Source organism: Mus caroli, chromosome 15, assembly GCF_900094665.2.
Source record: "Mus caroli chromosome 15, CAROLI_EIJ_v1.1, whole genome shotgun sequence".
Taxonomy (NCBI): domain Eukaryota; kingdom Metazoa; phylum Chordata; class Mammalia; order Rodentia; family Muridae; genus Mus; species Mus caroli.
The window spans coordinates 38,932,580-38,947,709 of record NC_034584.1 but is presented as its reverse complement, the minus strand read 5'-3'; the positions used below and the strand labels follow the sequence as shown (position 1 = coordinate 38,947,709).

Here is a 15,130-nt window from a genome sequence, read left to right as displayed (position 1 = left end):
TGTCTGAAGACAGCTACAGTGTACTTACATATAATAAAAAAATCATCTTCTAAAAAAAAAAAAAAAAAAAAAAAAAGAAAACAGACTGGCTTTCCTTGCACATCTCTACTCTTTCACCATCTTTCAGAGATGCTTTATGTGGTATGGTTGCCGTGATACCTGTTAGGCTTTCAATTTCAAAAGCCATAACCCAACTTTCCCACTCTCACTTCCTCAAAATGACAATCTCATTCCTCTGGTTTGTTGCGTTAGAACTTGGGAATATCCTTCATCTTGCTACATTTCCAATGCATGAGTAAATCTTCCACTTCCAGTTTTAAAATGCTTGCCTACAATTCAAATGTTTCTCTGCCAAGAGTACCCTAGTTCCAGGCCCCTTCTTTCCTTGTCTGAACTTAGGTCTAACTTACATCCACTCCCTGCCTCTTCCCTCAAGCTTAACATTCTCTTCAAAATCTTCCAGTGCCTTCCCAATGTCCCCAGGATAAGTTCTAAGACAAATAAACTCTGTCTTCTCCTCAGCTATGCTGACTCCATTTCCTCTCCCTTTACCTACTTTTCTCCTTAGATAGCACATTCAGGCAAGTTTATGTTAACACTGTGGCCACTGGAGTCCCCATTCTGTAATAGTTCTCTGATGTTTTATCAGATACTGTTCCTTTTCTGTCTAAAGCATCACCCTCCCTGCATATCTCATGCTTGATTTTTACCCTGGCACTCTGAATCACCATGTGGCATATTACACAATTATAACCTGTTTCCGGCCATTAAAATGTTAGTCCCATGAAATTAGACTTTCCTAAGTGTATCCTGGGCTCTTAACAGAGAATGGCACCTGACAGGTACTACACCAATAAGAGAGAAAACTATAATTCTCTAAGCATATACTGTCAACACCCCAGCACAGCATCCACTATGTCTTTCTTCACATGGAGGTCTGTCTCTCCTTTGTTCTCCCTTCCATTTTACTACTTTTTACCTTCACCACATCATCTAATTAATTTTTCTACCATCTATCTTGGTCCCTTCAAATCTACATTCCCATTGATAGAATAGTATCTCTACAATGAAAATGTAATCTAGTCACTTCCTTTCCAAAAATCCTTACTAATTCCCATTATCCAAAGATAAAGACAGGAACATATGCTTTTGCAAATAACTCACTCAGTTTCTGCTCTGTAAGAGAAAAACAACCAAACACTATTGTGTCATTCTCCCTATATAAATCTGGACAAGGTTCTTGTAATGTGAAATATGACCTGGGCAAGGCTGCGCATAACTTGCCTATTACCTAAGCAAGATGGTAATCAAGTGAGGCTCTTTGCTGAGATAGGTACTCTGAGCTGGTGGAATGTAAATTTGGAACTGCTAATCTCTGCCACCTGTGGGTAGGGCCTGTTTGAGAATAAAGACAACAAAGACGAAAGCAGAGCTGAGAGAGGAAAAGATACATCTTGCAACAATATCTAAGTGTCTGGACTAAATGATGCATAAAAGCACCTTCAAATTTTCAATGTTTTAATTAGATGGGCTTAAATAGTTCCATTGGTCAAAACAGTTCTGAAATTCAGTATGTTTTCAATGGACAGAATTCTTACACAACAATCCATACTCCTGCATACTGCTCCAGCCACAAGCTTTCCCACTTTCCCTATATTGTGAGTTCCTGAGCACTTATCCGGTACCAAAGCTTTGGCAGCAGATTCTGCTGTCTAGACTATCCTTTCCCTCTTTGACCTTGGGAACTGCAGATTCTTCTTCCACCCTAGGTGAAATTCTTCAATTACTGAAACTTACCCAAACACCTCCAGGTAAAATGGAAGCGACTCCACAGTTCCTGACATTCCTTTTGTACACTTGATTACCCTGCTCTGAGAGCCGGTCTATGTTTGTTTCTCAGCCCTTTCTTTAAACGTTTGCTCCTTAAATTAGGTTTTGAGCATAGCATTATACAATGGGAATACAAAGGTATATCTGTCATGGAGGGTGGATCACACTGAAGACCATAAGCTAATAGAGTAGGGAGTGGATACAAGAGCTGGAATTTGAAGATACATAACTGAATATTAAAATAAGAGGAACAAGAAAGTCCTTCAGAAAATAGTAACAGCACATGCTGCCCCAGAGTTAAGGGCCTGAGGTAATTAAACGCAGTTCTATATTAAAACCTGGGTAATATTCTCCAGCTGTAGACATTTGTGTCTATGCTGTCTCTTTTCCACTTTGTTAAAAATGCTTTAGCGGTGTCATTAATTGTTTATCTTTGTATATGACACCTCTGAATCTTGTAATGCTTATTCAAACTATTACCGATGTTAAGAATAGAAACTCTGATAATCTTTACTTTTCTGTAATACCTTCCAGATATGTTTTGGCCCTTGACACTTGAAATTCCTCCAATATAATTTTTAAAGATGATAAAACCTACTTTATTGATACAATTTATTACTCACCGTTCTCTTTCTCCAGTTTCTATTAACTTTTGGTTAATCGCTGCTCTCATCTGCGCATCTTTGTTCATCTTGCTAACCTGGACATCAACATGCATTTTGAGATACATAATATTTAGAAAAGTGTTTCCTTCTAAGTCCTCTCTAGACAATCATCCTAACACATTGAACATTATAATAAGGAAAGGATGATAATTTTAAGTACCTTAGATGGTATTATTATTCTTAGTATTATTTCCTGTATCCCAATTCCCTTCCCTCATAAGCTCTTTATTGTTTTTCTTTGTCTTTTTTTAAAAGGGAATAACTACTATTATAATACCATTAAGCACATATATACCTAAAACTGAGAATATTTAACCCCCAAATTTGCTCTAATGACACAATTCTATTTTACAGATGAGAACACTGAGGCACAGAGACAGAATGTGAAGTCAGGTACTTGGAGTCCCACCTTATTTAATTGTACATTAATATCTGACTACTGTTCATTTCTGCATCTTAACTGCATTCAATTTTTGGGTAAGCCATAGTATGCATACTAATAAAAGATACCATTATGTAAAATGAAACAAGCCTATGTGCTTGTTTTACTCAATAAAATCCACGGAGAATTACAACTGCTACCCTAGCTGTGGGTTTCTGTGACCACAAATATCCTTATTTCTGAAGGATAAGTAAGAAAACGAATTTCAAACTAGTCTTTGAGAAATTCTTCATTTTCAATAAAAAAACAACCAATGCCAAAATAGGTGTAGGGGGAAAAAAAAAAGCAAGGTTAACTTTTGAGCGCATTTTTGCCATTTAAAAGTAAAGTCAGGTTTAAGTTAATGTTTTCCTACTTAATGTCACTAACTTGAATCTACTTTTGTAATTCTCCTTCTTGTCTGTATGGAAATTCAGACTACAAAGAATTTTCAGAGTTGGGCTGCGCAAGAAGCAGGTGAACAGAAGGTTAATAACTAGGCAACGCTTTACTTCTGTAGTTGGGGCTTAACATTTCCAAAATAACTGCAAAAGTTTAGACAGTGTCATAGCAAGAACAGCAAAACTTCGTCTCGTCTTGGCCCCTAAAATCACGGATAGTGACCTTGGGCAAGTCACTTAATGCCTAAAGGCCTCAGTTTTCTCACTGGTAAAACCAGGGCGCTAGGGACTCCCTCCCGGTTCTGACATTCTTTAGGAAAATGCAACACGGCGCAGACAGCTGGAGAGGCGGGAGGGGAGGAGCCAGAAAACAAAGCGGGGACTGGCTCGGGGCCAACTCCAGCAGCACGCCCTGTCGGAGAGCCCTACAGGCCCGCGAGCGAACGAGCGAGCGAGCGCGGGTCGGGGAAGCTAACGAAAGACAGCACATCGAAAGGAGCCTGGGCTGGGCCCGGGTCCCGGCCCTGAGGACCACGGGCATAGCTCACCACCATCACCGCGGGCGAGGGCCGTCCCTTCCCAGCGACGAAATGACCCTTGCGCTGACGACCGTTACCTACCACACTCTTCGGCTGCCCGGACTTAGACCCTCAGTAGCTCGGGCACCTAAGCACACAGAAAGCTAGACCACGCATTTCCGGGGCGGGATCTGGCCACCCTGCCTATAATGTGAGAATTCAACTAGCGCGGGCCGCCTTCTGGTCGCTCGGCCCTCTGGGTAAGGAAGTCCATAGTCTGTTAGCTGGCGTGGGATCGGGTATCAAAAAACTACATTTCCCAGCATGCAACAGAACCAGATTTCTCATGGACACTACACTTCCCAGAAGAGACGTGGCGCCGCAGAGTCCTCTGGGATGGGAACCACGCCGCTTCCCAGCCTCAGTTCCAGGAGTGAAGCGCGGACCTTTCAACAAGAGCTTTATTGATTCTCTTGCTGGGATCGGGGAAACGCGATGGAGGCGGCCAATTGCTCTCTGCGGGTGAAAAGACCTCTGCTGGATCCCCGCTTCGAGGGCTACAAGCTGTCTCTCGAACCGCTGCCCTGCTACCAGCTGGAGCTTGATGCAGGTGGGATCGGCGGCACCCTCTCGCACCCGGTTCCTTCTCGTTGAGGCTGCCATTGGCGCAACCCTCTGTCACTCCGGCTAGCCAGCCACCTCCTGCCGGTCTGCACCTAGAGCGGCGGTCCACGCGGGGACCCGAGGATGCCCCCCTTTCCTTCCGCGCCTTAGCCGCGGCACTGTGGGCTGGCCTAGGCGTCCGCAGCCCAGGCTCGGATATTCTCCGCCCATACATCTGGGTCTTGCTCTGAAGGTTCAAGTTGTCCTTCCTTCCCAAACCACCTTTAGTAAATGTGTTCGCTGAGAAGCCACACCTCCTTGGAAAGTCCCCAACTCCCTTTTTCCTTCTGACGCAGAATCATTTCTTGGGAGACAAAAATTTCCACATTAAGTTAGCAGTTTCAAATACTCGGGTCCTGGATCACGCTACAATTTATTGAGGGAAAGTGATTTAGTGCGCTTACTGTTGCTTACTGCTACTACTTATTTATCTGTAACTTCCTAGAGGCTATTCTTTTTACAACCATAGGAATTGTAGTTTTGTTAGGGAAAGTATCCAGGGATTTGTGTTTTTAAATACATGTCTCTGCAGATTCTTATTTTGATACAAGTTTTCCATAGGTTGCACTTTGAGAAATAGTGATCCTAGAGGTGTTAGTCGACGTTTGAGTATCACGCGTTACGTATATATGTATCTATGTATCTTTTCTATAGATACAAGGAAGTCTATTCTTGACTGTCCTGGCACTTGCTTTGTAGCCCAGACTGGCCCAGAACTCACAGATAACCAGCTGCCTCTGTGCTGGGATTAAAGACATAAACAAGTAGACCAACAAATGCTTGTTTTTTTTTTTTTTTTTTTTTTTTTTAAGTTTGTTTCTTAAGTGTAAAAGTAATTGTTGTGGGCCTGTTTTGTGATTCATCAAGATGATTACGTGATTGGTATAATCATGAGTGCCTAATAAATCATAATCCATTCACTAATAAACATCTAATTACAGTATGGGCAAGTAGTGAGAGGAACGTGAGCAAATGTAATGGTCTAACTGAGTATGTTTTCTCAACTTGTTTTGAGACCTGGGAAAACTTCCCGAAGGAGTTGATGAGGGACTTGAGTTGTGAAGGAAAACAGGTAGCTGCTGGCTGGTATAAGAGGAGAGGTGCTTCCTTCTTTTTGTTCTTTCTCTTGGACGTTTTTGTTGCTTTTCTTTCTGTGTCAATAAATGATCTGGCCATGTTTAGTTAGCCAATTGATTGGAAACAGAATACAAAGGAACAAAACCTACTGGCTCAAACCAGCAGGTTCTCCTCACTGCTCATTCAGTTAGGAGTTGGCAGAGGCAATTCTAGTCAGCTTGCTTTGTCTAGATCACTTGCCAGATGATCTTGACTTGAGTCTTCCATATGGCTGGTCACCCTTCAACAGGCTAGCACAGGCTGTTTTCGGGAAGTTAAGTCACGGTGTACATGCTGTTCCATGGCTGTTGACACATTTCCACTTGTTCCATTGGCCAAAGCAAATTAAATAATCAAGCGAAGAATTGCTGTTGGAAGACCCTAGCAGAGGGTGTAGATCTAGAGTGCTAAAAGTTGGGACAGTGAAAGTCTAGGAAATTATATTACTCTGTTAATGTGAAATCAAGGTACTAAACAGGTGTAATGCCCAAGTTTCCTTGTGCCTTTGTGTAACTCTCTTTGCTGGCACCCACAGTCAGGAAATGAGAATGCTTACTCTCAACCTGATTTCTCTTTATTCAGTAGTGCTGCCCCCCCATTAAGATCTAGGTAATCTCGCATAGGTTTGCCCAGAGGCTTATCTATAAGATGATTTGGGGTCCTATGAAGTTGACAACCAAGATTAGAGCTGTCCATTTTTTCTGCAAATCTCATTTTCTTTACAACTGAATATAATGCATTTCATATACATGCATCTGTGTAGCTTTCCTTTATTCAGTCATCTATTGATGAACATCTAGATTGACCTAGCTTTTGGGAAGAGAGCAGTAATGAATGTGAGTGTGCAGGGATCATCTCAGTGGTAGGATAGAGAATTCTTTGAGTATATGCCCAAAAGTATAGCTGTTGGGTCATAAGATTTGGAGAAACCTCCATATAGATCTCCATAATGGCTATAAGTAGTTTAAATTTCCGCTAGCCGTAAAACGGGATCATCAGTGTGTGCTATCCTCTCATTTCTTATGGATGACACTGAATCTCAAAGTAGGTTTAATTTGCTTTTTTCCTGATTGCTAAGGATGTGAAACACTTTGATGCGTAGTGATGTGTGTTTTAGTTTTTCTAGTTTGTTGTCGTTGTTATGTATAGTTAACTATTAACCTTTTGTCTGAGTATAGAGCTAAAGACTGTTTCATTCTGGTCTGCCTTTCACTCTGTTAGTAGTTTCTTTGCTGTTGAGAAAACATTTTAATTTTATATCATCTCGTTTATTATTTCCTGTGGGTATTTCCTGTGCTGATAAAGTATTGTTCAAAAGTTTTTTTTTTCTTTCTGTGCCTATATCTTGAAGTGTATTCCCTTTAATTTCTTGCGGCCATCTCAGTATCTCAGGTTTTAAATTAAGACCTTTGATAGAGTTTGAAATAATTTTTATGTAGAGTGAATATAGTCAATAATTTAGGAGGGAAAGCCTTATCTGTTCCCATTCTAGCTCCTAAATAATTGACTCAAAGTCCTATTAAGTTTATTAACAATCTTTAAACACAATGACTGGGCAGATTCTTGTCTTTTCTAACTTTCTAAGCCATAGGTCCCATGTTACTTGCAGTCTGAGTTTCCCTGGCTTGCTCTATTCCATGTGCACCTTCATGGTGAATCCCTTGGTGACCTGCTCATCCTGACTCCTCTCGGATCCTTTGCTCAGGACCAATTCTTTCTCAGTCTCCCCACACACACCTCCTTTGGGACTGTCTCCCTGGAATCAGAAGTCCTGCCTTCTCTGCCCAGCCAAAGGCTAATCAGCTCTTTATTAACCAATCAGAGATAATTGGAGAACATTCTTTATAAAAGATTGATTGAGGAGATGGTTCAATAATCATGACAATGCCAGCGTCTGGACTGTAACTAGATTCCTGGACACAGAAATCAGCTTCTGAATACACAGTACACAACACACCCCCCCAAAACAAAACAAAACAAAACAGGTTTTATTTCATTCTTCAAGTAGGTAACAAGTGTGTCATTAGTATTTATTAAATAAGCTGTCTTTTTTTTTCCAGTTATGTCTTTGATACCTGTGTGAAAAATTAGGCAGTCATAGCTGTGTGGATTGATTTTTTTGGTCTCTCACGTGTTCTCAGTGTCTGCCTTCATGCTGACGTCATGCTGTCTCTATTATATCTCTAGAATAAGGTCAGGTGTTTGATGCCTCCAGTAACATCGCTGCTTAGAATCGCTTTGATTAGTTGTAGTCTTAGGCATTTCCATGTGAATTTTTGGGTTCTTCTACTTCTATGAAGATTGCCATGGAAATCTTGAAGAGGATTGCAGTGAATCAATAGAATAATTTTGGTAATATATCCATTCTTACAATATTAATCCATCCAGCCCATGATCATGGACAGTGTTTTCATCATCTTATATCTTTCTTGATTTATTTATTTACTTTTTAAAGGGGTGATGTTCTAATAGGGAAAAGGTTAAGAAACTTCTGATTTATTTTGGGCTACCTAGGGTTCTTTATCCAAAGATGGCAAAAACCATACTTGGCTTATTATTGTTTAAAATCACTACTGCTTTGAGCCATTAGAGTCAGATATGCTTCCTGCATTAGTACATTTCATCCACACAGTGGTGCTAGAAAACCAGCAATTGGTTACAGTTTCTCTCTTATTTAGTGAAGTATATATTTTTAACAATCCCTTATAAAATAAATACTTCCTTGAAATGAAGGAGATGTTCCCACAGTCCTCAATCAGTGTTCTTATAATCTTAGGATTTTGCTTCTGACGTCTGAAATGTTTCCAGGCTTCTGCCACCTCTCATTTGGCTGACCTCAGCTCCCCTCATTTGAGTGACCTCAGTGGCTTCTTAATGGTTTTGCCCCTTTTCTGCTGCAATCTGTTTTCCAAATCATTGTTTTTTACATACTGTCTCAGGACTCAAGTGTGAGTCTTACTCTCCTGTTTAGAAACCAATGAATTTGTGCTTACTTCCTTTATAAAGGAAGAAATGAAGATAAAGTGTCTTATAATCAATTTCTGTGCTCATTCTTCAGCTGCATTCCTTTGCAGCTGTTCTTGGTACGTAGTTTTTATACTTTGCAAACTAGTAATGGTTAGTTCTAATTCTCATTAGACACAGCCGGAATCACCTGAGGAGTAAGTGACAGGAGTAAATTGCTTAATTTGCCCTGTGGGTGTGGGTGTGAGACTTTGTGTTTATGTATTTATTTATTGTAGTTCAGGTCATTTTGATAGGAAAGCATATCTTGACTGTGGTAGCATCATTTAATGGGTTGAGCCCTGGCTTGAGTGACAGGGATAGAGCACCAAATGTGTATTCATTCTCTGTGTTCCTGACCATGGATGTGAATAGTGGCTTCATGTTTCTGAATTGACTTCCTAGCAATGATGGGTGGTAACCTGGAATTGTGACATAAATAAATACCCTTTCTTCCCTAAGTGGCTTTTATCAGGGTTTTATCACAGCAATAGGAAAGAAAACTAGGACTTTCAGTACGAATGCGTATCTTTTATTTCCACTTTTTTCCTGTTTTTGCTTAGAAAGGGTATTATGTAAAGTTGTATTTCTTCAATTAATTTTTTCTTCTTGGCTCTGTCCTGGAAAGCTTTTGTTAATCTCCTTAGTAGGTCAATTCTCTTCTATATATCCTTGTGGTATTTGTATTTTTTTAATATAAGATTTAATTATGTAAAATTTATTTTACAGTGTCATTGCTGGATTAGTACCCCTTTGCTTTGCTTGAGAGGTGTGGTTATCTATTTATTATTTTGAGACAGAACTTGCTGGCCTCTAATTCAGAGTTCCATGTGCCTCTGCCTCCCGAGTGCTGAGATTAAAGGTGTGCACCATCACACCTGGCCCATTATCCTTTTTCTTACAAGATCCTAAGTTCTGAAAAGGTAGAACTTTGTGTATCACTGGTACGAGTGGTGCTTATTAAAAGACTTGCTAAATACATGAGTGAATAAATATGTAAGCCAGGACTCAGTGCAGGCATTGAAAATAGGAAAAGTGGGGCTGGAGAAACAGCTCAGCAGATAAGAACATGTGTTGCTCTTGCAGAGGGTTCAGTGCCAGGAACCTGAATGGTGGCCTACAAGCATCTGTACCCATAGTCTAAAGGATCAGATGCTTTTCTTGCCACAGGCACCAGACATGCGAGTGGTACCCATACATTCATGTACACAAACACAAGTACACAATAAAAATGAAAAAGAAAATAGGAATGGCATGATGTCCTTTGTGGGTTTTATTGTCAACTTGACATAATTGAGAGTTATCCGGAAGAGGGCATGTCAATTGAAGTGTTGCCCATTTCATATTGACCTTCATCTCTGTATGTGAAGAATTGTCTTTATTGTTGATTGATATGGGAAGACCCAGCCCATCATGAACAGAGCCACTGCTGGGCAGATGTTTAGTGCTATATGTATACAAAAGCTGATGGAGCACAGGTCAGAGGAAGCAAGCCATTCCTCCATAGTTTCTGCGTCAGTTTCTGCTTGAGTTCCTGTCCTGACTATCATCAGTGATGAACTGTGACCTGGATGCTGGAGTTACCCTCCCTCTCTGAGGTTGCTTTTGGTTATGGTGTTTAGCACAGCAGCAGAAAGCAAACTAAAGCAATGGATAAAAAAGAAAATTGTTGCAGGGAGAATAGAGGAAAAGTGAGTTTTATATTAAGGTAACATGTAGGCTCAGTGACACTTAATATTTCTTGTTACAACATTAATTAATTGTACGACATTAGCAGTCCTGAGCTACAAGAATTTGGAACTACACTGATAGGCAGGAGTGTGAGGGAGAGACCATATTTTGTCAATTCAGAATTAGGAGAACAGCTAGTGTTTTAGTTGAGAGAGTGCTATTCTGTACATAGTACAAAAGTTTATGTATGTCCTAACTATGATATTGTTTTATTCCATATACTTGGGAAAGATGGAATATGATGCTGAAGTCACTATTTGTGTTTACACACAATTTTCTAACTATATTATCGTATAATAAAGACATTGTCACTTTCTTTGTCTGTGATAAAGATGAATGTTTTAAAAAGCATAAAAACGCTTTATCAATGGACACTTGTTTGTTTGCCCATAAAATGTTGACGCTTGTACTTCAAAATTGTAGAGGTACATAAAAGAAAAGGATTGTGCTACGAAAGACCTGCCTGTTTGTAGCCTCTGTAGCTGGCATTAACTGTTTCTGTGCCCTGTAGGCATTCTGCAGAAAGGAATGATCTGAGATGCAAGTTTTAATGATTATGTTTATAATTATTTATGCATACAGATATATGTAAATATATATTTGTATATATGTGTTTTTCAGCTGTGGCAGAAGTAAAACTTCGAGATGACCAGTATACATTGGAACACATGCATGCTTTTGGGATGTATAATTATCTGCACTGTGATGCCTGGTATCAAGACAGTGTCTACTACATTGATAATCTTGGAAGAATTATGAACTTAACAGTGATGCTGGTAAGAAACACATGCAGAGGATAAAGACAGATGTTATCCTGTTTTCCTTACTCTTTAATCTCTGAATCTGATGTCCAGACAGTCAAGGTGCACATACCTTTGGAATGTGGAAATCTGTATCAAACTGTAAGGCTCCTCCCCTTCTGCTTACCTCAGTTATAGCTTTTCCTCTTCTTGATTTTTATAATCCCCTGTACCCATCCATTTCCACCTGTGTGGTATAGCCTCAATATAATAATGGATTTCTTCTTTTCCATTTCAGTTAGTGTTTACATTTAACACTAGTGTAATTTAAATTACACTAGTGTAATTTAAACTCCGTTAACATTTAGGTTTGGTTGTTTGGGTTGATCCCTGTTGCATTATGAAATACTCCTTTTTTTCCTGTAGGTCTTGGGAAAAATTGTGCCTTCAAATCTTATTTGTCTTATATTAATAGAGTCCTTAAATTAATTATATTGTATTATATATTACATATATATTAAGTCTTATATTAATAGAGACTTAAAAACTAATATTCTGGCTAGGGAGAAATCTCAATCAGTAGTATTCCTTTTATTTCTATGTTGTGTAATAATTTGAGGAATATTGGTATTACTTCTTCTTTGAAAATCTGTGCTAAAACCTCATGAGGACCTGAGTTCTGTATATAGTGTCTTTATCGCAAGCCCTGGTGTGGTAGCACTCCCTTATAATCTCAGTCCTGACAAGGCAGAGATATGCACTGCCCTGCACTTGCAGTAGTGTACAATGTCAGAAGAACACCACCAGAGGTTCACCTCTAGCCTCCATGTACATACAAGCCAATGCGCTTATACATGCAAGTGCACATACAAAGTGCTCGTCTTTTTCTTTTTTTTTCTTTGAACGTATCAATATTTCTTACCTTAAAAGGGCTAAAGTGTGTCTCATAAATAGCTAGTAGTTAATTTGGGTAATGGTTTGTCAATCTTACTGATTTTTCTCAAAAAACAACTCTTTGTTTTGTTGACTCTTGGTATTGCTTTTGTTGTTGTTTTGTTTTGCTTGTTGTATTTATTTCTCTTTTACTGATTTCAGTAATCAATTATTGATAATGTATCCGTAATTGATTATTTCCTGCTGTTTACTCCTTTTGGGTGTGATTTCTTTTTGTTGTTATAGAGCTTTTAGGTGTGTTATTTAGTTTCTAGTATGAGATTTTTCTAATTTTTTTTTTTAATGTTGGCACTTAGTTCTAAGAATTTGGCTCTTAGAACTGCCTTTGTTGGGTTCCATAATTTTGAATATGTTGTATACTCATTTATCTAAATTAACAAAATTAGAAATGAAAAGAGACCTATCCTTCAGTCTCAGCTCTGAAGGACCATCCAGAGACTGCCCCACCCAAGATCCATCTCATAAACAACCACCAAGCCCAGACACTATTGCTTATTCCAACAAGATTTTGCTGACAGGACCCTGATATAGAGCTGTCTCCTGTGAGGCTATGCCAGTGCCTGGCAAATACAGAAGTGGATGCTCACAGTCATCTATTGAATGGAACACAGGGTCCCCAATGAAGGAGCTAGAGAAAGTACCCAAGGAGCTAAAGGAGTCTGCAGCTCTATAGGAGGAACAACAATATGAACTAACCAGTATCTCCAGAGCTCCTTGGGACTAAACCAGCAATCAAAGAAAACACATGGAGGGACTTGTGTCTCTAGCTGCATATGTAAAAGAGGATGGCCTAATCAGCCATCAATGGGAGGAGAGGCCCTTGGTTTTGGGAATATTCTATGCCAGTATAGGGGAATGCCAGGGCCAGGAAGCAGGAGTGGGTGGGTTGAGGATCAGGGGGAAGGGGGAGGGTATAGGGGATTTTCAGAGCGGAAACTAGGAACATTTGAAATGTAAATGAAGAAAATATCTAGTAAAACAAAAAAGTGAAGAAAAAAGAAAAGAAAAGAAAAGAAAAGAAAAGAAAAGAGAAGAGGAGAGAACCATAATAACAAATATCGAGAAAATCCAAAGAATCATAAGGGCATACTTTAAAAATCTCTACTTCACCAAATTTGAAAATTTAGAAGAAATAGATAATTTTCTCAATATATGCCACTTACCAAAAGTTAAATCAAGACCAGGTAAATAATTTAAATGGACCTATAACTTCCAGTTAAATAGAAGCCGTGATTAAAAACTTCCAACCTCCACATCAACCTATACCCCCCCCCCCAAAAAAAAAAAAAAAAAGCCCAAGACTAGCTGGTTTTAGCACAGACTTTCAAAGAAGAATTAATGCCAACACTTCTCAAATTATTACACAACATAGAAACAGAAGGAAATTTGCACAGTTCATTTTACGAGGTGTCTTAATTAGGGTTTCCATTGCTTTAAAGAGGCACCATGACCAAGATAACTTGTATGAAGGTAAACATCTATTTGGTAGGGCTGGCATACAGTTTTAGAGGTTCAGTTCATTATCATCATGGTGGGAAGATGGCAGTGTTCAGGCAGACATCGTGCTGGAGGAACAGAGTTCTACCCCTTGATAAGACAGCCAGGAGAAGACTGCTCTGTCTCTTCCACACTGGGCAGAGCTAAGAGAGACTAAGATCTCTCAAAGCCCGCCTACACAGTGACACACTTCCTCCAACAAGGACACACCTGCTAATAGTGCCACTTCCAATGGGCCAAGCATATTCAAACCACTACTTGAGGACAGTTATCTTAATATCCAAACCACATAAAAGACCCAACAAAGGAAGAGAATTACATGGTGAACATAAATATGAAAATGTTTAATAAAATATTTTGCAAGCTGAATCCAAGAACATATCAAAAACATCATCCACCATGAAGTAGACCTCATCCCAGAGATGCAGAGATGGTTGAAAATACATAAATTGATGAATGTAATCTACCAAATAAAAAAACTGAAAGACAAAAACTACATATCATCTCCTTAGATGCAGAAAAGGTCTTTGCCAAAATCTAACACACCTTCATGCAAAAGTTCTGAACTTGCTGGGCATGGTGATACATGCCTTTAATCCCAGCACTTGGGAGGCAGAGGCAGGCGGATTTCTGAGTTCGAGGCCAACCTGGTCTACAGAGTGAGTTCCGGGACAGCCAGGGCTACACAGAGAAACCCTGTCTTGACAACCCCTCCCCCCCAAAAAAAAAGTTTTGAACTACTTAAGAATAGTAGGGAGATATACTTCAATATAAGAAAGGTAGTCTACAGTAATCCCATAACCAACATGAAATTGAATGGAGAGAAACTCTCAAAGTAATTTCACTAAATCCAGGAATAAGACAAGTCTGTCCACACTCCATACATATTGAGTGTAGTACTTGAAGACTTAGCTGAGCAGTAATACAATTGAAGGAGATCAAAGGGCTAAAAATAGGAAGGGAAAGATGCAAACCATCTTTATTTGCAGATGATACACTACATATAACTAACCATAAGAAGTCCATCAGGGAACTCCTCCTATAACTCATAAACACTTCCAGCAAAATACATACAAATTAAATCACAAAAATTAGTAGCCCTCCTATGTACAAATAATGAACAGATTAAGAAAAAAATCTGATAAATACCCTTTATAGTAGCCTCAAATAATATAAAATATATTGGGATAACTAACAAAGCAAGTAAAAGACTTGTATGATAAAAGCTTCAAGTATTTGAAGAAAAATTGAAGAAGATATCAGAAGATAGAAATATCTCCTATATTCATGTATCAGGATTAATACAGTAAAAATGGGCTTCCTATCAAAAGCAATCTCTATACTCTATGCAATCTACATCAAAATTTCAACACAGTTCTTCACAGACCTTGAAAGGACAAGATTTGCAGCTTCATATGGTAACACACACACACAAATCAGGATAACTAAAACAGTTCTGAACGATAAAAGACATGCAGGTGGGATCATCATCCCTGATTTTAAGTTGTACTACAAGGCTATAGTAATAAAAACAGCATGGTATTGGCACAAAACAGACACGAATAGAATAGAATAGAATAGAATAGAATAG

At 39.2% G+C, this 15,130-nt stretch overlaps 2 protein-coding genes across 4 annotated transcripts in view; one reads left to right on the top strand and one right to left on the bottom strand.

Annotated features, from left to right (window-relative positions):
- Eny2 (ENY2 transcription and export complex 2 subunit) overlaps positions 1 to 4,025 on the bottom strand; it is a 7,835-nt gene extending 3,810 nt beyond the window's left edge. The window contains exons 1-2 of one of the 2 annotated variants that reach the window (XM_021182899.2): positions 3,938 to 4,025; positions 2,454 to 2,530 (exon numbers count right to left, since the gene is read on the bottom strand). In XM_021182899.2, coding sequence (XP_021038558.1) covers positions 2,454 to 2,521 — 68 coding nt within the window. In that variant the 5' untranslated portion in view covers positions 2,522 to 2,530; positions 3,938 to 4,025. Of the gene's footprint in view, positions 1 to 2,453; positions 2,531 to 3,865 lie in introns of both variants that reach the window. The other variant, XM_021182898.2, reaches the window with a different exon arrangement.
- Positions 3,801 to 15,130, top strand: part of Nudcd1 (NudC domain containing 1) — a 54,669-nt gene continuing 43,339 nt past the window's right edge. For both annotated transcript variants that reach the window (XM_021182896.2, XM_021182895.2), the window contains exons 1-2: positions 3,801 to 4,445; positions 10,970 to 11,124. In XM_021182896.2, coding sequence (XP_021038555.1) covers positions 4,331 to 4,445; positions 10,970 to 11,124 — 270 coding nt within the window. In that variant the 5' untranslated portion in view covers positions 3,801 to 4,330. The remainder of the gene's footprint in view (positions 4,446 to 10,969; positions 11,125 to 15,130) is intronic.